Below are 26,736 nucleotides of genomic sequence, written 5' to 3' on the forward strand. Positions count from 1 at the left end.
TCCGTCTTCGTAATTGTCGTCAACATTTCGAAAAGCTGCTTTAAAAATAATGGGCTTGTTGCATTACACAGTAAATTATTTTATGACTTCTAGTCATCTGCTTCTGTTGAGATAATACTGCAGTCCATCGGAAAGTAATGAGTAGTTGACTCATTAACATCATCATTCCACACCCACAGGCTCGATAAAAATTTCCTCCAGATTTTTCCACGCTTTGCAGCTTTGAGTTACACGCTCCCGTGTTGCCAACCACTCACCTTCCACGGTCGTGGTCGCCTGTCTCTTTCTTAGCCCTACGAATACAACACAGAACTTCTTTCACCACCTACCATCCAGTCGCCTCGCTACATGGCATGCCCACTGTCAATTCATTTTCTTAGAAAAAAAGGGAGACAGTGTAACTTGCCGTCGACGGAGCAAAAACTCTGCTGGGGGAGGGATGCGAAAGGAAATCCGCCGTGCTCCTTTCAAACGAGTCATGTCGGCATTTGCCTTAAGCGATTTAGACCAACCACGTAAAACATGATTGTGGATATCCAGAAAGGCATCTGGACTGCTGTCCTCCCGAATGCGAGTCCGTTGACGTAACCAGGACGATGCAAGTAGTGGGTTGTCGCCTTGCGGGTTTCTCGATTCCAGCATTCCTAGTATATCTTGGATCGATTTACGAAAAATGAAGCACACCTAAATACGGATAGCTGCAGTGGAATTAGAATCTAGGTTCCCTGCCACTTCCAGCTCTCTTGTTGCTGGTGATCCAATGCTCACAAAATATTTTCTATAGAAAACCATCTAATCAACGCACATCCCGGAAGCTCTTTCAAACAGTTTGTCTAAATGGATTGACTACTTAAATGCTACCGTCAGTCCTATACTGCTGGATCCATCTCCAAACGTGTAACTTAGTCTAGAACATTTTCTTATTCAGAAACGCAAAACTACTGTACTTACCAGTGTTAGTAGCACGGAAGGCTGCATGCTCGATAGCACCTTCACAATCTGAAAAACGAAAAATATCGTTTAGTGCAATAGACCAAAAAACTGCATGTTTCAATTTCACTAAACTATCAACCAATACTTTTTGGACAATTTAATTTTTTGTACTGAACTTATCAATCCAACGGTCAAATTAGGCCGATTATGCCGTCTTAAAATACTCTTTGATGAGTAGTTGCAGAGTAAGAAGCAATCCACGAAACCATACACTTGCAGAAGAAATAAATTTTATTGGTTGTGCCAAACTCTCCGACTGTGTTAATCATATAACACATTGAACTAAAATGGCGGCAGGCACTATTCCGTAAATAATCTTCTTTATTCAAGGTACAAACCACTTCGGGCACTTATGATCACCTTCATAGTCTACGCGTTAAAACAATCTCTTCTCCGTGTGTAATGCGATGTAATGTCCGAATCTTCTTTAGGTTGTGCGAATTATGAAGAAGTAAGATACTATATCCAAAGCAACAACCAATCTTTCTTACGCATATAGGTCTAATGCTCACACGCCTCTCATGTGAATACGTCATTATTTCCTCTTACACTGTCCTCAGCATCACAGTTTAATGAGCACAAAAAGGTAATTTTTGTTGGAAATATAAAACTAAACTCTTGTAGTAGATGCATTACGATTCGCACAAGAGACCGCCAGCTCTAGTCCCAAGAACAGATTAATCAGACAGCCCGACCAAAATGTTTACTGCTTTTCGCAATGGTCAGTTTGGTTACTGGTAAGCTTTACTCTCTGCAACGAAACTGAAAACAAAAGAAGTATACAGAAAATTATACAACTCTTTTTTATCTACATCTATATTCTGCAAACCAACGTGAAGCGCTTGGCAGAGGGAACAGTACAAGCAGGCTTTTCGTCACGATGCTAAAAAAATATCATGTCACGCTGCACGAACGAATGTCCAAAAACATCGACGGATAAACAGTAAAACTAATGACTGAAGAAGTCGCTCAGCATTCTGATAGCATAAGTGGTAAAATATCGTTTTACTGCAGAGTTGTATTGCATTGTATGTTAACCGGGGACCTAGAAACGACGGAGAGGCTCCGTCCCCGCCGCAGCCGCAGTGGTCCACAACCCCCCGACGACTACTGCAGTCCACTTCACCCCTCCGCCGCCACACACCAAACCCAGGGTTATTGTGCGGTTCGGCCCCCGGTGGACCCGCCCCTTGGAACGTCTCACACCAGACGAGTGTAACCCCTATGTTTGCGTGGTAGAGTAATGGTGGTGTACGCGTACATGGAGAACTTGATGCGCAGCAATCGCCGACATAGTGTAACTGAAGAGGGATAAGGGGAACCAGCCCGCATTCGCCGAGGCAGATGGAAAACCGCCTAAAAACCATCAACAGACTGGCCGGTTCACCGGACCTCGACACAAATCTGCCTGGCCGATTCGTGCCGGGGACCAGGCGCTCCTTCCCGCTCGGAAAGCCGTGCGTTAGACCGCACGGCCAACCGCGCGGGCTACTGCAGAGTTAGTAACGGCCAGAAATATTGGTTGATGGGTCCCTGTGGGCTGGGAACCAGTTACTGTGAGAACACACATAGCACTGGAACAAAAGCTCGCAGAAATACCCTTTAAAGAGCTTAAGTTATGTATCGCAACTGCTCAAGGCAAAGAAAGAACCACTGCATATTCTAACGAGTAAAACACACCTCACTCTGGGTGCACTCGATGCGACACTGTTGCGAATAAAACAGTGATCCAGAAATCGTTGAATATATTTCTTTTATTTCCGTCTATGATCACAAAACTTCTTGTTCTTTGGACTAACGATTTCGGTCAGCGATAACCATCTTCACATAGCCAGTAAACATGGGAGTGGACAGTATACAACTTAAAAAAATAAAATTTGCCAAAAATGAAATGAATTACTTTTATACATCTGCAAAACATGCGCTTCAAATATGACGAGACATAGCTGTTTTAAAATATGTCCTAATATTATGAAGTCACAATGGCATCGTCAAAAAGCACATAAAAAACCAACTTCGTATCGTCGCACGTATTTAAAACAGGATGGAAACTAGGCCACAATGCCGGCGTCATCCTGTTAGCAATGCAACTGTTCATAACAAACTGAAGTACAGTAGAAATTTATCCTACACTCTGGGTGGATGTCAGCAGAACGAAGCAGAGGACAAGAAAGTTTGCTTCCCTGTGCAATACGTTTCGAATGCACAGACATTTTATAATAGCGTTATCCACATTTCTACTACGAAAACAATCAGTCGAAAACAGCTTTTCGCCAGGTCAGTGGCCAACGGTTAGGAGGTTACGTAGAAGTCTTCTAACGACGGCCGAGCGAGGTGGCGCAGTGGTTAGCACACGGCGGACGTCCGGCTATCCTCATTTAGGTTTCCCGTGATTTCCCTAAATCGCTTCAGGCAAATGCCGGGATGGTACCTTTGAAAGGGCACGGCCGACTTCCTTTCCCATCCTTCCCTAATCCGATGAGACCGATGACCTCGCTGATTGATCTCTTCCCTAAACAACCCAAACCCCTCTAACGATGTAATTTTGAATTTATGCACCATTTTATGTTGTACGAAGCTCTCTTTCATGTTATTCAATTTTTTCTGACTACACTTTCATTGCAAAGCTGTGAGACAGCACTGCAGATTCTTATTCCCGGTCAGTCTCGTTTGTTAAAATTTTGTCTCTCTGGTAGCCCTTCGTTTTCATCTCCAGCTACTATTGTCCCACTAACTGATGAAGAATCCTGGAAATATTATGTAGACAAGCATACGATAAATGAAATTACTGTCGGAAAGTGAACTCCTGAACGGTTCCCTGCGCACACAACGGAGTTTGTGCCTGGGTAGCTCGGTCGGCAGAGCTTTAACGGAGTTTCATTATCTGCACGAATTAAAGCAGCACAAGTTCCTTAATCAGCGTGAGGATCTGTCCGTCTCTCCCAGAACAGTCTATCTGCAGATGGTTACACAGTGCTAAATGTTGAAGGATGCGCACCACCGCCGGTAACAATTTTGCGCTGCTGAGTGTGAAGTGAATTATACCCCAAGGATTCGAAAGAGACTGTAGTGGTGTGCCGTTAGGAGTGTAACACAGTCTACCTGAGGTCTTGGTTACAGCGGGAGGAGGCTGTGGCAGGAAGTGAAGACAACTACAGAAGTAGAAAGGAAAAATACTGCAAGTCAAAGTGAGAACAAAATGTAAGGCAAGTAAACAACTTGCATGTGATCACTTTTTCCGTAGAAATACGAAATACAGAAGATGCTGATTTGTTTTTGTTAGTGTTGGGAAGCATCCGTGAACTCTCTGACTTGCGCCCTCACGCTGCTGCACGTACTATGCACTTTGAAGTTGCGGTGTTCGCACGTATTGGGTTCCGCCTCACAAATAGATCGTTTATTGGTAGCCCTGAAAAGCCATTACCAAAATCACACATTAAAGGTATCATTGAAGCGATAGGCGATGTATATCATTGATTTAAATGCCACGCATAAAATCGTCTGTTGATAGGATACTGGCAGTAAAGGTTTGTTCGCAGACTGAAAACTGCGTCAGCAAGAAACTGCTCAAAAATGGTTCAAATGGCTCTAAGTACTATGGAACTTAACATCTGAGGTCATCAGTCCCCTAGACTTAGAACAACTTAAACCTAACTAACCTAAGGACATCACACACATCCATGTCCGATGCCGGATTCGAACCTCCGACCGTAGCAGCCGCTTGGTTCCGAACTGAAGCGCCTAGAACCGTTCGCAAGAAACTGCAATAAAACTTCTTTTGGCTAACAACTTCCCAGTTTGGTATTTTTAGGTGGCCTAGTGACAGAAGAATATCTAAAAAGTACTGTATGATCACGTAAGCGGACAAGTACTAATCCACAAACATTCATGACTGTCTATTAAAGTGTCAAACTTTCTTCTTTTAAATTACATGCGCGCAAAAATAACGTTATTCCGGCCTGAACTTTGCTTTATCTACAGTCATACTCCGACGACCACAGTGAAGTGCGTGGCAGAGGGAAGCAACTTCTTTCATCATTAACATATTGTTATTCCCCTGTACGAACTTTCAACAGACCACGAAGTGCAGTTGGGAAGAGCTTACGCAATTTGCCACTACAGTTGCGCATCAGGTAGTAAATGCTAATCCAGCGGTGTGCTTCACTGTGCAGAAAAAGATTTAGTTAGTCCGCCGACCAGCTGCAGAAGAGAAACACAAGACAGTCTGCCGCGAAGTGTGAGGCCAGGCCGCAGGTAAACAAACGAAACGGCCGCATTCCTTCGGCCAGCCCCGCACATCAACAAACACGACCCGGCTCTAGCTTTCCGTGATGCCGCTGATGACGACAACGACTTATAAATACGACAGTGTTTACAGTTGAGTACCGGATATGCTCGTTTCTTGTCAGTTTCACCAGCGTACTATTGAAAACACAGCTGCCGTTACACCGACAATGCTGACGAGCAGATAGGACACAAATAGCTATTTACCTGTTTCGGGTTCAACGTCTAGTCGATAAAGAAGTGACAAGAAACAATTTAAGGCATTGGAATGTCAGGCTTCCTCCTCGTACACACTGTCTGGGCAGAAAGTGGTGCATTCTGGAACTATTAGGAAAGATGAGGATTATTTAAGTCCGCATTTGGCCTATGAACTAGGAAAGATAGGTGCCTTTTGTGGGACACGATGCTATGACGATGGGATACTGGCTTCCGTTGTTGTTATTTTGTTACTACTTGATTCACTCCATATCGCTAAAATGGTCTTCAACGGCTCTTCTTAATGCCATAGGAAAAAAATGTGAGTCTACTGTTCCAAATTTTTATATGTCTGCGTCATAATTCGATTGCCATAAATGTAAAAAAATAGTTGCGTGCGTCAGAAGATTCGTTACATTGCCCGCTGCAACTTAGGGAAAACCGAAACTTGATATACTGACTCGTTCTGGAGATATTTAGGGTGGCCTGGAATATTAAACTTTATCTCGGCCTTATATAATTAGTGATGGATCAGTGCCAAACTCTGCGTTTCGAGAAGCAAGGTTTTATCCCCATCTTTCAGTGTCTAACGTTTGTTAACTTTTAATATGTAAAGATCTTTATATACTTTCCCCTGAGGACGAGAACATGCCTGTCAAAGCGCGTCGTTTGAAATGTCAGTTATCATGAATTATATGTCATTGAGCCAAAGTTTAATGTTCCACTAATGATACAGAAACGATGTCCTCGTCTCCAATTATAATGCAAAAATCTTAATTCGTTAAATGATCGAATAGTGTGCAGTGTTTATGCTTTCAATGTTGTTATACTCCTCGCGTGAAGACAGAGCCATCAATGGATTTCACATGGGAATTTAATGCCGGCACTCAAAGCTTGTTTATCACTGACTTCAGACACACCGACGGTTTCTAATGTATGCACTTCTGGGCTGAATCACATTCAACCAACAAAACTATGATTAATACACGTGTTTGTAAAAATCACAGAAAACAGCCTTGTAACCTTCCTCCAAAACGTTTACTTTTGAGGGCATAATAAACCAAAAGGATCTATATCTCCCCCTCCCTCCTTCTCTCTCTCTCTCTCTCTCTCTCTCTCTCTCTCTCTCTCTCTCTCTCTCTCTCTATTGCATCAAATATTTTATGTTTTTATTCCTCAAGAATGCTTCGTCTGGTCGATTCAGGCATCTGCACTAGGTCTGTTTTCAGACAGCAGATGGGAACAAGTCACTTTTGGATAGGACGTACATTCCCGTTTGAATTTATGTCAGTTTGTCAGGTCAGAGTTCATCTGAATAACAACGCGCCACACAAGACGTTTCACAACGCTCTTAGAAAGTAGGTAATGTAATGGAACTGAAATATTTCGGTGTGATGTGAATACATGCCTAGGGGAACGTGCTGTCGCACTCTCGTGCACAACAACCTGCGTAACTGGGCCTGTTTCGCTCCAAGGAATTATCGCGTGAATTGGCCTATTGTAAGTCGAACATTGGACCGCAAAGTGCCTTTTGTGGCAGTATTAATTTGTTTCGCTCGAAGAAATGAAAGTTACGTTTTAGTGAAGAACCCGTGTTCAGTTAGTTCATCCGCATTCCGACAGCTTGCTCGAAATCGATATTGTTCATACGTGGTAATCAGTGACACAACAGTGCCAGATATCAATCGAGTTGCGGTTGTACCGAGTAGAAGGTACATACGCAAATGATCTTTTTCGACAACGCTTGAAACCCAGACAAATATTTACCCGTTAAAAATACAGGCAGAGGCGGCTATGAATGTTCAGCAAAATCAAACAAAACGGTAAGTAAGGCATGCAATAATGAAAGGACCAACTGAAGATGACATTTGTATGCTGAAACATGTTTCGGCAAGGCAAGGAAGAAAACAAAAATGGTTCAAATGGCTCTGAGCACTATGGGACTTAACATCTATGGTCATCAGTCCCCTAGAACTTAGAACTACTTAAACCCAACTAACCTAAGGACATCACACAACACCCAGCCATCACGAGGCAGAGAAAATCCCTGACCCCGCCGGGAATCGAACCCGGGAACCCGGGCGTGGGAAGCGAGAAAGCTACCGCACGACCACGAGACGCGGGCGCAAGGAAGAAAACCTCACGTTTTGTAAAATGAGATGGTAGTCAGACTTACGATATAATTGAGGGACGTTGGAACCTGTACCAGACGACCTGATATAGTTTGTCTGTAAACGGAAGAGCGGGCAGCGCTTGTAGTGGAGAAAGTGGCTGGCCTTTTCTCGAAGAACGGCTCACTTGCCGTGCACTATGACTAAAACTGTTTCCAGTGTAGCAGTGCAGTGCAGCGCGCGATGATTTATATAGATTCTCTTGATGTGCGTGTCTTGGTTCAAATGGCTCTGAGCAGTATGGGACTTAACATCTGAGGTTATCAATCCCCTAGAACTTAGAACTACTTAAACCTAGCTAACCTAAGGACATCACACACATCCATGCCCGAGGCAGGATTCGAACCTGCGACCGTAGCAGCCGCGCGGTTCCAGACTGAAGCGCCTAGAACCGCTCAGCAACTGCGGCCATAAAAATTCCATCGCTGAAAGCCTGCAAAAATGGTCTCCAAGTATCCGAACATGGGCACTTCTTGTCAATGATCGGTTCAGCTGGACCAGAGGACCCAGTTCATTCCACGTAAACGCAGCCCACACCCTCATGGACCCATCACCAGCTTGCACAGTGCTCGTAGAAAGTCCCATGCGTCTAGCTCCAACTACAATTCCACATTCAGTCTGTTAATTCCCATCGTGCGGCCGTAATCGCGTTGTAAACCACTTCAGATGAATCGCCGGAGTAGAAATGACTTCTGTGACAAACCGTGCTCCTTTATGCCTTGTGTGTGGGGTAGCATTCATCTCAAGCTAGGTGAGGAGAGCCCTACGTCATAGTGACGTAGGCACGCGTCATCACGAGTTTCACGAGTTATCCTATCAACTGTTGTGTGCATTTTGTATATATCGACTGTTGTGTGCATCTTGAATCTGCATTGTTATTTGTTTATGTGCTTTCATTGTCCTATTGTCCGGTGTTGCTAGCGTGTACGTCGTTCTGAACATGGGCTCTAACGGAGATGAGAGAACTTTGGAGCAGATCCATGAAGATAATCTGAAAGATTTCACTATCTTTCTTAGTTGATTTACAACACGAAGGCAAAATTAAATGGAACTAGATGGTTTAATGTTTCTAGCAATATTTGGAATTATCTTCAGAACCATTTCATCTTCTCCGTTTAACGTTTCTGCCCACATGAATTATGTACAATTCATTGGATTTTATAAAAATACGAAACACTTTAATTTCTTCCTATTTCACCTATTTATCCACATGGAACTCAGAGATGATACCTGAAGAGTGACAGGAGTCGATTCTGATCCCAATTTTTAAGAAAGGTGACAAAATGGATTGTAGTAATTATAGAGGCATATCGATATTACCAGTGTGTTCCAAAATTTTCTCGAATATTCTGCTAAGCAGGCTTACACCATATGCAGATGAAATTGTGGGGATTACCAAGCCGGCTTTCGGAGGAACAGATCAACTATAGACCAAATATTCACCCTGCGTCAAATTTTGGAAAAGAAATGGGAATACAAAAGATGTAGGTCTAAGGATAAGTGAAGACAAAACTAAATACCTAGTTACTACTAGAATGCCAACAGCAGTAGATCAGGAAATGTTAAGAGTTAGAGACATGCAGTTTGAAAAAGTGTACACATTTAAGTATCTAGGCGTGGACATCACTTCGAGAAATGAGATTGAATCCTAACTGAAGAAGAGATTACGGGCGGGAAATGCGTGCTACTTCTCACTGAATAGATTACTTTCATCACGGATATTGTCTAGAAATTTAAAGATTAGAATATACACAACTATTATTCTACCAGTTATGCTGTATGGGTGTGAGACTTGGCCTCTCACTGTGCAAAATGAAAAGCCGTTTAGATTATTTGAAAACAAAATTTTGAGGAAAATTTTCGGAGCAAAAAGGGATGACATTAGCGGAGAGTGGCGAAAACCGCATAACGAAGAGGTTCACGAACTCTATTTAAGCCCTGACATAATCAGTATTATTAAATCACGTAGGCTGCGATGGGCGGGTCACGTAGCTCGAATGGATGAGGGCAGGGCAGCGCGCAGAGTACTGGTAGGGCACCTAGAGGGAAAACGTCCCGTGGGGAGACCGAGGCGTAGATGGGAGGACAATGTGAAGGCCGATTTGAGGAGCCTAGGTATTGAAAGGGAATGGAAGGAAATAGCCCAAGACAGGGACAGATGGTGAAAATACGTTGCTGCGGTAATGGACTCTCGAGTCCGGTATGACCAGTGAGTATCCACATGATTTATTCAATATTAATCGGATTGAAAACATGATTAGACAGTTTTTTAACTTTCGTTACGGTTGTGATTCCTTCATTCAGATATTGGTTACGTTCACGAAACACACAATAACATCCCGCATTCTTTGGATTGCGGCTTAATAATTAATTACTTCACTTTTCTGTCAACACTATTGATGCACGATTCATCGGGTTTGAAAAGAATGACAAGTTTTTTTTTTTTTTTTTATTTCGTTATGGCTCCTTCGGTCAGACATTAATGAAATACACAATAACATCGCAAATTGTTGGGATTACATTTAACAATTCATTCAGCTGGGATGAGCATATCACACAACTCCTGCCACGTCGTATGTACACATGTATTTACATGTAGCTTTGACGTTATCGGTACAACTGCAAAGATCGATATACGTACTCATTTAGTCGATTTAGGTTAATTACGTCGCGATGACGTAGCGTTACGTCATTATGACGTTGGGTTCTCCTCACCTGGCGTAAGATGAATGCTACCCTTGTGTGTGCGATGTTGCAGCCATCATTACATGTGCATATCGCTATCCTATGACTTTTGTCACCTCAGCGTATAAACGATGTGAAATGTGTTCTCCAGCGCGAAAACGAGACTGATATATGGAACCCCACACGATGGTCCCTAATACTGGCGTTACATAAAACAAGACAGGCAAGTCGGGTGGGGGGCGCTACGCATCCCGTGTGCCAGCTCGTAACAGTTAGACACGGGCGGTGCCGCACTGGGCGCAGCGGTTTGGGACGTGGACGCTGTCTGGCTGGCTTTCACCGGAAATGGCGAAGCATCGCGACTGGCGGTGTGAGTGGGGTGACTGGGTGGGGGGGGGGGGGGTAGAGGACAGCAGCGAGCCAGCGAGGCGGCCCGGCGCGCCGTCCCCGCCACTGTGCGCCCGCGGCTGCGAGGTCAGTGGGCGGCCGCGGCTGCGGGGCGCGGATCGATACGCGGTGGCCCCGGGCGAGCCTGCCTGCCACAGTGCCTGGGCCACTCGCCTACACTCACTACGAGCGCGGGCGGGGGGCTACGTGACGCACGCTGCGTGCTGCAGGGGACGCGGCGTGAAAGCGGCCTGTGTAGTAAGCACGGATCCGGAAAGGAAAAGAAAAAAAAAAATGTTGCACTACGGTATATAAACGCAGCGTCAGACTAGAAACAATGATTTCATGGATATATCTGCTCCTTTGAGGTTTGCCGATGGCCGATGGGAGTAGACAACATTCCATTAGAACTACTGATAGCCTTGGGAGAGCCAGTCCTGACAAAACTCTACCATCTGTTGAGCAAGATGTATGAGACAGGCGAAATTCCCTCACACTTCAAGAAGAAAATAATAATTCCAATCCCAAAGAAAGCAGGTGTTGACAGATGTGAAAATTACCGAACTATCAGTTTAATAAGTCACAGCTGCAAAATACTAACACAAATTCTTTACAGACGAATGGAAAAACTGGTAGAAGCCGACCTCGGGGAAGACCAGTTTGGATTCCGTAGAAATATTGGAACACGTGAGGCAAAACTGACCTTAAGACGTATCTTAGAAGAAAGATTAAGGAAAGGGACACCTAAGTTTCTAGCATTTGTAGACTTACACAAAGCTTTTGACAATGTTGACTGGAATACTCTGCTTCAAATTCTGAAGGTGGCAGGGGTAAAATACAGGGACCGAAAGGCTATTTACAATTTGTGGAGAAACCAGATGTCAGTTCTAAGAGTCGAGGGGCACGAAAGGGAAGCAGTGGTTGGCAAGGGAGTGAGACAGGGTTGTAGCCTATCCCCAACGTTATTCAATCTGTATATTGAGCAAGCAGCAAAGGAAACAAAAGAAAAATTCGCAGTAGGAATTAAAAGAAATAAAAAGTTTGAGGTTTGCCGATGACATTGTAATTCTGTCAGAGACAGCAAAGGACCTGGAAGAGCAGTTGAACGGAATGGACAGTGTCTTGAAAGGAGGATATATGATGAACATCAACAAAAACAAAACGAGGATAATGGAATGTAGTCGAATTAAGTCGAGGGATGCTGAGGGAATTAGATTAGGAAATGAGACACTTAAAGTAGTCAAATGGCTCTGACCGATATGGGACTTAACATCTGAAGTCATCAGTCCCCTAGAACTTAGAACTACTTAAACCTAACTAACCTAAGGACATCACACACATCCATGCCCGAGGCAGGATTCGAACCTGCGACCGCAGCGGTCGCGCGGTTCCAGATTGAAGCGCCTAGAACCGCTCGGCCATTCCGCCCTAAAGTAGTCAAGGAGTTTTGCTATTTGGGGAGCAAAATAACTGATGATGGTCGGAGTAGAGAGGATACAAAATGTAGACTGGCTATGGCAAGGAAAGAGTTTCTGACGAAGAGAAAATTGGTAACATCGAGTATAGATTTAAGTGTCAGGAAGTAGTTTCTGAAAGTATTTATATGGAGTGTAGCCATGTATGGAAGTGAAACGTGGACGATAAATAGTTTAGACAAGAAGAGAATGGAAGCTTTCGAAATGTGGTGCTACAGAAGAATGCTGAAGATTAGATGGGTAGATCACATAACTAATGAGGAGGTATTGAATAGAATTGGGAGGAAGAGGAGTTTGTGGCACAACTTGACTAGAAGAAGAGATCGCTTGATAGGACATATTCTGAGGCATCAAGGGATCACCAACTTAGTACTGGAGGGCAGCGTGGAGGGTAAAAATTGTAGAGGGAGAGGAAGAGATGAATACACTAAACAGATTCAGAAGTATGTAGGTTGCAGTAGGTACTGGGAGATGAAGAATCTTGCACAGGAAAGAGTAGCATAATCTATCTGATACCTTTTAGTATCTCCAGGCCTCTTCCGTGTATAAAACCTTCTTTGATGATTCTTGAACCAAGTGTTAGCTATGATTAAGTCATGCTCTGTGTAAAGTTCTACCAGGCGGTTTCCTCTTTCACTCCTAAAAAAGAGCAGATAAAGCCACTGTGGCCAACAAGGAAGAAGGTAAAGTCATTGAGAGAAGTTGCTGTTGGCTTTAATTCTCTCGTAAGGTCGGCCTCTGTGGCCGTGCGGTTCTAGGCGCATCAGTCCGGAACCATGCGGCTGCTACGGGCGCAGGATCGAGTCCTGCCTCGGGCATGGATGTGTGTGATGTCCTTAGGTTAGTTAAGTCTATGGGACTGATGACCTCAGATGTTGAGTCCCATAGTGCTTACAGCCATTTGAACCATCTCTCGTAAGGCCGATACCTTACGGACAGGTCTGCAAGTTGTTGCTATGTCTGCTTTAAACAGATCACCAACTACTATTTGAAAGGCTCTTGTGGCGTAATATCTTAAGGTTAACAGCAACAAGCACACAGTTGACAGTGGTTGGTTTCTTTTGGTTGATTTCATCATCAGATACTCTCTGCCTTAGTTGCAACTGCTCTGTACTACTTTTCTGCAAATGAAACAGCTTAAGTGACTTGTCATTTAATTCCAAGTGTGGGTTCACCCTTTCATTGAACGTGCGGGGAGCTCGCTGGGTCTCGTCATTGTCGTCATCAGTGGACACATCTGAATGCCCAGATATTTTTAAGTAAACGAAACCGAACGATACAATTCACATCGCGTACGGTTGTTCCACTCATACTTTTCCCCAACAACGGTCCACAATGCTCGGAAAACGTAGAGTGTGGTATGGTTTCAATGGGATTGAATGCCAAGGTAATGTTGTTATATTTATCTTTACAAGCAATAAAGTAGAGAAAGTAGTAACATTTGTTACTAATGTTCCAACATATGAGCTACTGGACTGAAATCCACAACGCAACCACTGAGCCATCGACATGAATGAAACAGGGTTATATGGCTAGTTTATTTCAAACTGGCAATAGAAAGAAAAGTTTTTCTAGAAATGACACATTTGTTAACATCGATTATGAGTTTAAGTGTTAGGAAGTCTTTTCTACAGGAGAATGCTGAAGATGAGGTGGGTAGATAACTGATGAGGAGGTACTACATTGAAACAGGGAAAAATTTGTGGCACAGCTTGACAAAAGAAGGGATAGGCTGATAGGATACACTCGGAGGCATTAACAGATCATCAATTTGATAATGAAGGGATGTTGGCGTGAGTGTAAAACCACAAAGGGAATCCAAGGATCGAATACGGGAAGCTGGGTTCGAATGAGTGTAGGTTACAAAAGTTACGAAAAGGTAAAGACGCTTGAGAAGGATATTGTGGAGGCCTGGATCAGTCCAATCTGCAGACTGAAGATCACAGCAACAACAAATGTTGCCTACGATACTGCCAATTATAGTGGCAATTGAATCATATGAAACACAAAGGACTCCTAACTGCCTGACTTACCAAAATACCGTCTCACACATTAAAACATGTTTGTTGAATTTCAAAACTAGCACAACGCTGTGAGGAAGGGCGGAAATAGGCTACCATAATATATTGTTCTCTTCCTGACCTTCTTCATGACATAGACAAACTAATTACGTTTGCTAAATGCTTCATGAACGCAAACGTTACTAGTACGCAGAGGATGTATTTGAGATTGTAGAAAGATAACTATTATAGTAAATGGCGAAATATGGTCCATCCTACAGCGCAAACGCTGCGCCTTCCACCAAAAGAGTATACACACAACACGATAATTGTAACGGAACTCTATGGACATTCCTTCCAACCACTACAAAATAGAAAAGCAAAATTTCGTGTAAACACTACAACTAAAGTGTCTTAATCTTTTCTTTGCATGGGGGCACGTAAATGTCATCTTACTTTGATCAGGGAAGCCAACGTCAAGCATTACTTCTGCGGTCGCATGACGATCCTTTCATACTGGACGTCACGAAATAGAATTTCAAAACATTCCACAATGCATTTTAAATGGAGGTATGAGCAGCGACCTTCAACAGAATGAGATTGAACTAACATCATCATTAAGGATTCCTTTACTGGTGCGGTGGTGTCATCTGCTAACATAGGAAGACAACCCATTCTCGCCGTGCTCACTCTTGTCGTAGTAGTGGGTATTAGCGCTTTTGCGTCCTCTTAATGTTTATTTTATATTCTTCTTTGTTACCATGACACATTCTGATGGTTGTATGAGGAGTTAATGTTTCTATTACGAGTGTTCTCTCAAAGAGATTCCAAATAACTGAAAGCGAAATATGGCTTAGCTTTCACCTTGTCTGTACCAGCAAAACTCTTACTCTCTGCATACATAATGACATAAATGGATAATGTTTTAATAAAATCTGATACAGCAGTAAAAAGTCAGCTCTATCGGGGAAGATTATTTAGAAATCGGAAAGAAAATAAGCCACAAATGATCAAGTATAGACGTGCTGTGTAGTGTTTTTTAAATATTCTTTTTATACATGTTTGTACGTATAAATTATCTTCCAGCAGAGTGGTAAATCTGACAAATGACGAATGTGAAGACCAATATCGTGTGACAAAGCCTGGCAGATGACACACGTATATGTCGGATTGATATGGGAACCATGAGTCAGAGAAACCGACTATAAGGTAGTGAAATGGCCAAGAGACAGCTGAAGTCCAGGAACTCTTTCTACGTATGACTGATGGCTTTCGTTGCCTACCAGAACATCAACAGGGATTGGACGAAAATGTGTAAACACCGCGAAAAATGCATGCTTGAACACAAAGACAGATGCTAGACAAGCCTGCAGGGTGGACTGCTGTGTCTGACCAAGAACGGAACCTGTGCAACGTCTTCAAGTGTCAGTCGTGTTCAGAACAGTGTTCTGTGTGGCTGTGAGTGCACCGGAGGTACGTGAATTCAAATGTGGCAGATTGATGGTGTTCATACGGTAGGAGTCGAAGTGTCTGCTGTTCCAAAAGGCACCGTGTCGAAGATTTATACCACAAACTGGCAAAGTCACAACGCGGACGGAAGTGTTTGTTGGGTAACCGTCAGAGACGGTCACTGAAAAGGCTAGAGACGAAAAATAAGAGGACGACAGCTACAATAGTCAGCGCAGAATTCAATGTCGCACTTGCGAATCCTGTCAGCGCCAAAACAACACCAAGAAAGGTCCATAAGCGAGGAACTTAGGGCGAGCTGGAGTTCCAAAACCACTTGTCAATGATGCCAATGCCCATGACAGAAAAACGTGTCAACACAGCCACAAAACCGGAATTATTTGCGGAGTGGAAGAATTCAATTGGGTGGATGAGTCTTGTCTGACACTGTGTCCAACTTCTGGCAGAGTTTACGTACAAATAGTGAAACGTGGCGGCGGTTCGGTGGTGACTTGGGCCCCGTATCGTGGTGTTCCGTGTGCCGCATGGCTACTCTGCAACGTCGCAACACTGCCAAGGGTTGTGTGACCCTTTTTAGTAAATCAGACCCATCCCGCGGTAAATGTTTGTTCCCTAACTGTGATGCTTTCTTCCGAGACGACAGGGCCGCAGTCCACACAACTCCTGGACTGCAGTTGTGGGCTCGACGACGAACCGTCGCATCTGCCCTGACCGTCCGTCACCAGATCTCAGTCTTCTAAAGGCTTTGCGGTCTACTATGGAGTGAAGGGTGCGTGATCGCTATGAACCTCCATCATAGTTACCTGAACTTCCCACTATTTTGTAGGAAGAATGATATAAGATTTTCGGCGGAGGTTCGAGTCCGCCCTCGGGCATGGGTGTGTGTGTTTGTCCTTACGATAATTTAGGTTAAGTAGTGTGTAAGCTTAGGGACTGATGACCTTAGCAGTTAAGTCCCATAAGATTTCACACACATTTGAACATTTGGACCATAAGATTTCCTTGAAAACACCTCAGGACATGTATTTTTCCATTCCGAGGCGTCTGGAAGCTACTTTGAGTACCGACGAGATTCCTACACCGCATTAGACATAGTGATGTTTTGTGTTTCTGGTATTTCCATATTTTTGTCCAGTCTCTGTATTCGTGTATTATATAACCGGTAGCTCCATCCTCTGTAAATGGGTGAAAAGGCAGCATATGGTCCCTCATATATTCACTGCCCCAATCCACTTTCATAGCTTATTTCCTCGCACCTACCGATTAAGTCAATGTCAGATTGAAACAGACGAATTTTCATGATGTCATTTTTATCGCTATCGATAGATTTTGTACCGATTCATAACATTTTTTTTATTTTCTGTGTATGCTCATAGTCACATTCAAATTTGGTTTTTTGGCGATAATAGTCTCAATTTTTCTTATGTTATGTTTAACAACATTACTTACACCAAAGCCTTGACCAATAAGAATAATACTAATTTGTATCTTTGCTCCCTTTGCTTTTGAAATCGACCATACTAAAGACTGCGTGTCCGCCGCTCGTGGTCTCGCGGTAGCGTTCTCGCTTCCCGAGCACGGGGTCCCGGGTTCGATTCCCGGCGGGGTCAGGGATTTTCACCTGCCTCGAAATGACTGGGTGTTTGTGTTGTCCCCATCATTTCATCATCATCCAGGAAAGTGGCGAAATCTGACTGAGCAAAGATTGGGTAATTGTACGGGCGCTGATAACCACGCAGTTGAGCGCCCCACAAACCAAGCATCATCATCATCATCATCATCAAGACTGCGAAACATCTATATGACGCACACCAATATTTGTGGACAGCGCGGTTATGTAAATACATTGACACGCAGATACACTTCTGGAAATTGCAACTGCATCACAAAAACGCTTTCGCCACGAATGGCAGAGTTAGATAAAACAACATGCGATGCAACAATCGTTACTGAATTTATTTTGCCACAAAAAATGATACACTCAAACGCAAAGAAAGCTGCTGACATGTGGATCTTGGGTCACACACCAACTTACACAATAGAAAGTGCAGATATTATCCTAGGAGAACATAACGCACAAAATGAAATTATTAAATGAATCCAAAGCGTCGGACCGAAGAAACATTCGACAAAATGTTGAAACTGTTGTTGCTAACAGAGAAAAAAAGAAGAGCAAGAGCTGGAAGTATTTACTTTATTAATCCGAATACAAAGAACACTTAAATACAATATAATTTAAAATTACAATATAATATTAACTATAGAGAATTCCAGACTCAATGAGTGCCATTTTCAACATACATAGTGACACAGTCATCCGCCTGCAAACAAGTCTTCCAAGTACAGGGTTCGCTCAGATTACTGCAAAGCAGTTAAGTGTTCAGAGTTTTGCCTTGCCCCACACCCACAAAATTCATTATCACAGATACTCTACTTCTTCTTCAGACTAGTCTTGCGCCTTGTCACCCCTGTTTGCAGCCAATTTACGATCCTCCAGGGCTCGTATTCGAGACTGCAGCCTGACGGTAGCTTCTCTTTTGCTGTCCATAATCCTCCAGCAGACACTGTTCTCCGCAGCTCAGCTCGGCGGGCTTCTGCTAAAGTTGGAATTGGTGGGGTTGTGCGTAGGAAGGGTTCCGAACAATGGATGCCTTGGATCTGTGTCTTGCTTCTTCTTTTCATTCTCTGCTGCTACCTGTCTTCTTGCATGTGGAGGTGCCACTCCCAGGAGTGAAAAGATCTTACTGATTGGGATAGGTTTTAGGCACCCGATGACTATGTTTTGTGAACAGCCACATCGACGTGGTTAGTATGTGCAGAGTTCCTTCACACTTGTGTGACGTACTCTGCATCAGAGAAACACAGAAGGAATGCGAATTTGCGGAGGACGCTGCGCTGCGCTCACCACTAATGCTCGGTTACTACTAAAATTTTCAACAGTGTTGGGCTTTCCTTGGAGTGATATCCAATCCACCCCACCCCTCTACACCCTCTTTATAAATTACACCCGGACCGAACTCTGCCTCTGGGAACAGAGCTTTGGCCTGCCTGCTGATTCCTGGCGTGTGCATCGTACGCCATGTTCCAATCAGGAAAAAAAAACTAGTCTTCATCTGGCTCTGTTCGGTTTACTTATTTCTGGTTCTGGACCCTATGTCAATATGCTATGTAACAGGAGCAGAATGCGAAAGTATTTTCTTTTTGTGTTGCAGTGACTTTTCGAGACACCCATGTTGTAGTCAGGCAAGAAATGAACTACAAACATCTTTAGCCTGCGCACTGAGACAGCTGAAGTTGCACATCCAGGTGGTATAGAAACCAATGTTTCCTTCTACGATGGAAACAATCCCATATATATATAGCATATGACAAAATTTCTGTATTAGGGCCGGCCAGGGTGGCCGAGCGGTTCTAGGCGCTACAGTAAAATTATCAATAAATATCTGTTCTACGCATTTTTTTAAAAAAAGGCAAAAGCGCAAGTGCTGTTGTTGCCGTGTAACGAAATATTTGCCATGAAAATTGGCCAAATAAGTGGCGTTCGTGAAGGCACCGAGTGGGAACTCTCTTCTTCTTTCGTCTCTATCTTGAACTGAATGGAAATGCAGGTAACGTTAGGATTCTTCATTTTTGGTTTTTAAAGCTGTTTTGCACGTATTGATGGGAGGTTGGACGTAAATGTTGATGACTGGACTATTTAGTTCCGTAATCTAAGTACTAGAATATGTACAGAGCATTAGAATATATGAATGATCTATTTCATTCTGACGTAAATACACTCAAGAGATTTACATTTGAATTAGATTAATTACAGACAAGTAGCATGGGGCTTTCAGTGAACTTCGCCAATTTCAGGGTACGTTGACTTCGTATTTAGATATTTTCTCCTTTAATGTCATTTTTTGAGAGTTTACTTGGACTTTAAAAAGTGGGAAATAAACCGCCACATGCTGGTACCAGAAAGTAGGAGTCCTTTTTGTCTGAATCGCTCAACAGTGTTAATGCTGTAACGAGCTCTGTAAGACCGTCATTTACGTGATAGGAACTAAATTTCCATTAAGGTACCAACAGCAATTCAAAGGTGATTCACATCCGGAGTGGTCATGATTCAAATCTGAGATGTGTGACAATCGAATAGGTCGCTGCATAACAGAGTGTACATCACGTCAAAGAAAGATACCGTATCTTGCTGATGGTCACCGAAACGAGATTTTAGGAGTGTACGTACATGAAAAGCTCGTTTTGTCCTCAATACCGTGCAACTTGTGACCCTCTGTATTTCTTAAGCCAATTACGAAGTGTCGATGAGTAACGGTGATGCAGTTATCAGAATAAGTACCAAAACGTAGCGACTGTTCCGGTTAATTTTCTTTTTCTGTTTATTTGAAGTTCCACTAGGCTTCAGTGTTCACAAATACGACCACAGTCTTGGGATCAGTTTTAGCGTGTACTGAGCATACAGAATAATAATTTGTTCAGTCTTTACAAAGGCGTTTTTCAGTCGAAGAATATTCGATTCATATACTCAAAACATAATCATAATAATTCAGAAGTCTAACGCATTAGTCTTATTTGGCAGTACGTATTTATTTGCTCATACAATTTTACACCATTTCACGAAGCAAAGCACTTCTACGTATATATACAAATTTTGGTTATAGAAAACACTGTTTGGGGATTTTTAGCCTGAGCTCACGGCACATTAATTAGGGACACTATTCGCCATGTAGGATATGCAGGGGTAATGAATACAGAAAATCTGGTAGTAAGAAAAGTGTACATAATAGAACACAGAATGAGGGACGCATTTAATTTCCAAGCTTACAGAATGATGTGCTGACTTGTATACAAAGCCAAGATTTCCAAGTATTCGACGTCTGTTTATCGGCTAGGAAATTACGCATCACAACTTATATTTGCAGAAAAAATCTTTTGTAAACATTTGTCACGTAGGAGTTTTAAAAGACTATGTATGACGGTAGTATCTGTTTAATTATCATTTAAGTTTTAAAAGAGCCTTTCGGAAAGCAAAGAAAAATAGACGTTATATCATAATCCCAAGATACTGAACCATTTGCCCACTTTTACGGAAACAAGCAAAGTGCTATGTTGCGGTGAAAGTGTCTAATGTAATTTAACTAATCCTCTGTTCCAAGAAAACCATAAAAGCTGTTACGTAAATAAATCAGTAGTTTAAGAACTACAGCAAACTAAAAGCAACGCCAGAGTACAAAAAAATAGGGAGGTGCTGGGGGTGAATACCAATTAACAGGAGGCCTGAAGCAAAAAGCCCAACAAAAATTGGATCTCAGTTTTGTTTCATGTTAGCGGATTCTTTTTTGGCTCTCTGGTAGAGTAACGGATATTTAAGAACGAGAACATAAAACTACTGCTATGTAGTCAATGGGTGCTCTCCTAGTAGGAAGAACGTCGAAAACGGAACTGCATGATACTTATGAAGAAGCCATAGGAAGTGCTTCTCACACGACCCATCGCATGGCGCGCTGGTACAGGCAGTCTCGACTGCGCAGGTATTCGCGTTTACCACAAAGCACACATGTCTGTTACCACTGAAAATTCATCGTCACCAGCGAGTAGCACCATTTGAAGTCGACATACACGAATGTTACAGTGTGGCGAACGGTAATTCACGATTATATGCCACTTCGTAAATCCCACGGAAGAAACATTATTTCGCACAGGCTCTTTCTGTGAGGATGGTGTACCGATCACCATTTCCTCTTATGTTACATCGGCCATCTCAATTGTACAACATTATAGCTATAAAAGTTTGTTACTGACAAGTGAGACCTTACTCGATGAAAATAATATATGACTGGTAGAGGTTAAATTTGTTGGTTGTTCTCGAAAGTGCGAAGTCCACACTGGATTATTATCTGCAGTATCGGCTGTTGGCATCGCCATACCGAGTGCAGAGAGTGCGTGATAAATCTCGCTCCTCGTAGGTACACAATGGAGAGATTCGTTTTTGACGACGCCGCTGTCCTTCTCACCAGGCCGTGGGAGAGTTTTTAGTGTCCAGCGGCGCTATAAATGGTGTGATATCGACTGGAATGCGCTTTTATCTTCGGCGTGTCTGCTGGCAAAGGTTATCGCCAGCCCGGGGTCCCATTTTTCTGTCCTAGTATCGGGAACGAATACTGACATCACTGCAAGGCACGCTTCCCGTGCATCTGCTTGCCTTCTATTTACAGCTGAATCCTTGATTAACATTGTTATACGAGTTCAGAATATCTGTCCAACTACAATTATATCAGCCTTCGTAAGAGTATTTTTCCGTTTCACAATCGGTTTACTCTTTTCGCTCTTGTTTCCCGTGCTTACTTATAGTAAGACTTTACGTCGACCAACATTGAGTGCAGTTATAGCGGTTCCTCTGTTTAAATTAGCTTCCGAACAGGGCTAAAACTCGATAACACTCTAGGAGTAACATAGTCGTGTCTGTTAAGCCCGTTAGTACGAACCTTGTGTTATTCGATTTCTAGTCACTTGAACGTTTCGGTATTGATACGTCGACGAATCGGCGGCAGGTAAAGTAAGGGTAAGGATAGACATCGAGGACATTAAGAACAGCCCAAATGACGAAATAACTACGCAATGTATTCAACACTTTATACGTACATATGACTTACATAACAGTTAATATTATTGACAGTCTTCACATTCCCCCCTGTCATATCACAACACTCACCGACACACTGATAATAAGGAACGTGAACGTCTATTTTGCACCACAGGATATATACCTAAACGTAATTTCTAAATGTTTAAACCTTTCGTGGATAAAAATAGATAAGATTCCTGAAATGTGGGAAGAAGGGAGGAAAGATATTTTTTTAACTTCAAACTTAGTGACTACACGGTAGAAGCGACGAAAGAACTCTCATACCTAGAAGGCAGATTACTATACACTTGGTTCCAACAAAGGACACATTACAAGCAGAATGGTGTTGGTTAATAGTAGCGCTTCTTCAACAAAACAGTTTTACCGACATCAATTATTTGTTCAGAACTGAGGAAGTAGCTTCTGAGTGCGTACGTCTCTAAGACATCACGCTATGAAAGTGAAACGTGGCCGACGGCAATATCAGAGAAGAAAGAATGTGAAACTTTTAAATTATGGCGTCGGAGAGGAGCGGTTAGGGGCGGATACGGCACGGTAGAACACACTGGGTCCGAGTACCGGTTCCTTACGTGCTGTAGTTAAAATAATTGTGGTCTGATGATGGTTATTATAATTGAAACAGATCAGCACCGGCATTAACTAAATAAACTCTAACTATGGTTTCGACTGAACTTTTTATTCTCATATGCAAAAAGTTGCTGTACTTCCAACATGTTGCCAAAATTTCTTATTGTGTAGACACAAATTACGAAATTCAGAACGAAGGGCGGCGGAAGAAGTCTACGGTAAAGTCTTATTAGAAGAAATGGTATGTTAGTGGGAACTGTTCTGTCAAATACACTCCTGGAAATTGAAATAAGAACACCGTGAATTCATTGTCCCAGGAAGGGGAAACTTTATTGACACATTCCTGGGGTCAGATACATCACATGATCACACTGACAGAACCACAGGCACATAGACACAGGCAACAGAGCATGCACAATGTCGGCACTAGTACAGTGTATATCCACCTTTCGCAGCAATGCAGGCTGCTATTCTCCTATGGAGACGATCGTAGAGATGCTGGATGTAGTCCTGTGGAGCGGATTGCCATGCCATTTCCACCTGGCGCCTCAGTTGGACCAGCGTTCGTGCTGGACGTGCAGACCGCGTGAGACGACGCTTCATCCAGTCCCAAACATGCTCAATGGGGGACAGATCCGGAGATCTTGCTGGCCAGGGTGTTGACTTACACCTTCTAGAGCACGTTGGGTGGCACGGGATACATGCGGACGTGCAGTGTCCGGTTGGAACAGCAAGTTCCCTTGCCGGTCTAGGAATGGTAGAACGATGGGTTCGATGACGGTTTGGATGTACCGTGCACTATTTAGTGTCCCCTCGACGATCACCAGTGGTGTACGGCCAGTGTAGGAGATCGCTCCCCACACCATGATGCCGGGTGTTGGCCCTGTGTGCCTCGGTCGTATGCAGTCCTGATTGTGGCGCTCACCTGCACGGCGCCAAACACGCATACGACCATCATTGGCACCAAGGCAGAAGCGACTCTCATCGCTCTCACCCCACATGTGGACTTCTTACGAATAAGTCAAAGGTTACCACATAGTCAACAATAAACGTACTATGTTCTGTTAAATCCATGTATTTAAGTCATCACTCTTTACACTGTTTTATGTCGCCCTCCCATCCTATTTCTTATTAATATTTCATCTTACATAGTCTAATATTTGTATAACACTACACTTTTTCCCCCTTCTGCACTTTTCAAGGTTAGGTCAACTCTTGATGTACACTCTTGGAAATGGAAAAAAGAACACATTGACACCGGTGTATCAGACCCACCATACTTGCTCAGGACACTGCGAGAGAGCTGTACAAGCAATGATCACACGCACGGCACAGCGAACACACCAGGAACCGCGGTGTTGGCCGTCGAATGGCGCTAGCTGCGCAGCATTTGTGCACCGCCGTCGTCAGTGTCAGCCAGTTTGCCGTGGCATACGGAGCTCCATCGCAGTCTTTAACACTGGTAGCATGCCGCGACAGCGTGGACCTGAACCGTATGTGCAGTTGACGGACTTTGAGCGAGGGCGTATAGTGGGCATGCGGGAGGCCGGGTGGACGTACAGCCGAATTGCTCAACACGTGGGGCGTGAGGTCTCCACAGTACATCGATGTTGTCGCCAGTGGTCGGCGGAAGGTGCACGAGCCCGTCGACCTGGGACCGGACCGCAGCGACGCACGGATGCACGCCAAGACCGTAGGATCCTACGCAGTGCCGTAGGGGACCGCACCGCCACTTCCCAGCAAATTAGGGACACTGTTGCTCCTGGGGTATCGGCGAGGACCATTCGCAACCGTCTCCATGAAGCTGGGCTACGGTCCCGCACACCGTTAGGCCGTCTTCCGCTCACGCCCCAACATCGTGCAGCCCGCCTCCAGTGGTGTCGCGACAGGCGTGAATGGAGGGACGAATGGAGACGAGTCGTCTTCCTTCAGCGATGAGAGTCGCTTCTGCCTTGGTGCCAATGATGGTCGTATGCGTGTTTGGCGCCGTGCAGGTGAGCGCCACAATCAGGACTGCATACGACCGAGGCACACAGGGCCAACACCCGGCATCATGGTGTGGGGAGCGATCTCCTACACTGGCCGTACACCACTGGTGATCGTCGAGGGGACACTGAATAGTGCACGGTACATCCAAACCGTCATCGAACCCATCGTTCTACCATTCCTAGACCGGCAAGGGAACTTGCTGTTCCAACAGGACAATGCACGTCCGCATGTATCCCGTGCCACCCAACGTGCTCTAGAAGGTGTAAGTCAACACCCTGGCCAGCAAGATCTCCGGATCTGTCCCCCATTGAGCATGTTTGGGACTGGATGAAGCGTCGTCTCACGCGGTCTGCACGTCCAGCACGAACGCTGGTCCAACTGAGGCGCCAGGTGGAAATGGCATGGCAAGCCGTTCCACAGGACTACATCCAGCATCTCTACGATCGTCTCCATGGGAGAATAGCAGCCTGCATTGCTGCGAAAGGTGGATATACACTGTACTAGTGCCGACATTGTGCATGCTCTGTTGCCTGTGTCTATGTGCCTGTGGTTCTGTCAGTGTGATCTTGTGATGTATCTGACCCCAGGAATGTGTCAATAAAGTTTCCCCTTCCTGGGACAATGAATTCACGGTGTTCTTATTTCAATTTCCAGGAGTGTATATACGTGGTGTCTGTCTTTCGGATGTGTCCGAAAGAACAGACACCAAATCTGCTGTAGTGTTTTCTTCACAAGTAACATACTACTTACTTAGTTACACAATGTCTTATGTTTAACACGCCAATAAAAATTAGATTTTTTTTCATTTTTCTCCCACTTCTGAAGGGGGAAAGTGAAATAATTTGCAAATTACTGCATTAAAACGTTTCATTATTAAACTGAAAAATAACTGAACTTTCATATTTTCATTTTTCCATTCGCTTTACTAGGTAGCACTGTTGGCCGGGAGCCCCCACCGAGCGAAGTTCGGCCGCCGAGTTGCACATCTTTTCAGTTGACGCCACCCTGGACGACTTGTGTATCGACGATAATGAAATGATGATGAGAACAGCATAACGTCTAGTCCCCGAGCAGAGAACATCTCCGACCCGGTCGGGAATCGAACCTGTGCCCGCTGCATGCCAATGGTTCAAATGGCTCTGAATACTACGGGACTTAACATCTGAGGTCATCAGTCCCCTAGAACTTAGAACTACTTAAACCTAACTAACCCATGGAGATCACACACATCCATGCCCGAGGCAGGATTCGAACCTGCGACCGTAGCAGAAGCGCGGTTCCGAACTGAAGCGCCTAGAACCGCTCGGTCACAGCGGCCGGCTGCATGCCAATCAGACGCAGTGACCACTCAGCTACAGGAGCAGACAACATTAAAATGTCTAGTTCTTTCTATTCGACAAAAACTTTTATTAATCTCAGGAATCATCTTAAACAGAAGTTATTTGTATTTGATTTTAATATTTAGCCCCGACATAAGATTCAGACATTTATTTCCAGCACATAGTAATAACCATATTGAAACAACTCATTTTCACGATCACTTGATTTAGACTTATTTTAAAAGTACTTCGCAAGATCCCAAGGAAACGCAACTAATCATATGTCGCTTGTATGGAAAAATTCTCTCGAACCAGCTCTGTAAGCATCACTCACTCTTTCAGTCACTTGTTCGTTCTTAATTACACAACAGCATTTGATTAGAAACCAGATAGTATCGGTAGTTCATATAAAGTAAGCAAAGGTATTGATCAACAATATGCGTATGGTAACAATAACACTAAAAGAGTGCGGGTCGAATTGACATGGTATCAGTGAGTCCTGGACCATGCAAGCAAGCACAGAATACCCGCAGCGTTACTTCTGTATGAAGCCACGTA

General features: G+C 43.8%; 1 protein-coding gene across 2 annotated transcripts in view; it reads right to left on the minus strand.

The window, feature by feature from the left end:
• Positions 1-26,736, minus strand: part of LOC126088618 (xaa-Pro dipeptidase) — an 884,445-nt gene that overhangs the window by 156,071 nt on the left and 701,638 nt on the right. For both annotated transcript variants that reach the window (XM_049906848.1, XM_049906847.1), the window contains exon 4: positions 952-999. In XM_049906848.1, the coding sequence (XP_049762805.1) occupies positions 952-999 (48 nt within the window). The remainder of the gene's footprint in view (positions 1-951; positions 1,000-26,736) is intronic.

This window comes from Schistocerca cancellata, chromosome 6 (assembly GCF_023864275.1).
Source record: "Schistocerca cancellata isolate TAMUIC-IGC-003103 chromosome 6, iqSchCanc2.1, whole genome shotgun sequence".
Classification (NCBI taxonomy): domain Eukaryota; kingdom Metazoa; phylum Arthropoda; class Insecta; order Orthoptera; family Acrididae; genus Schistocerca; species Schistocerca cancellata.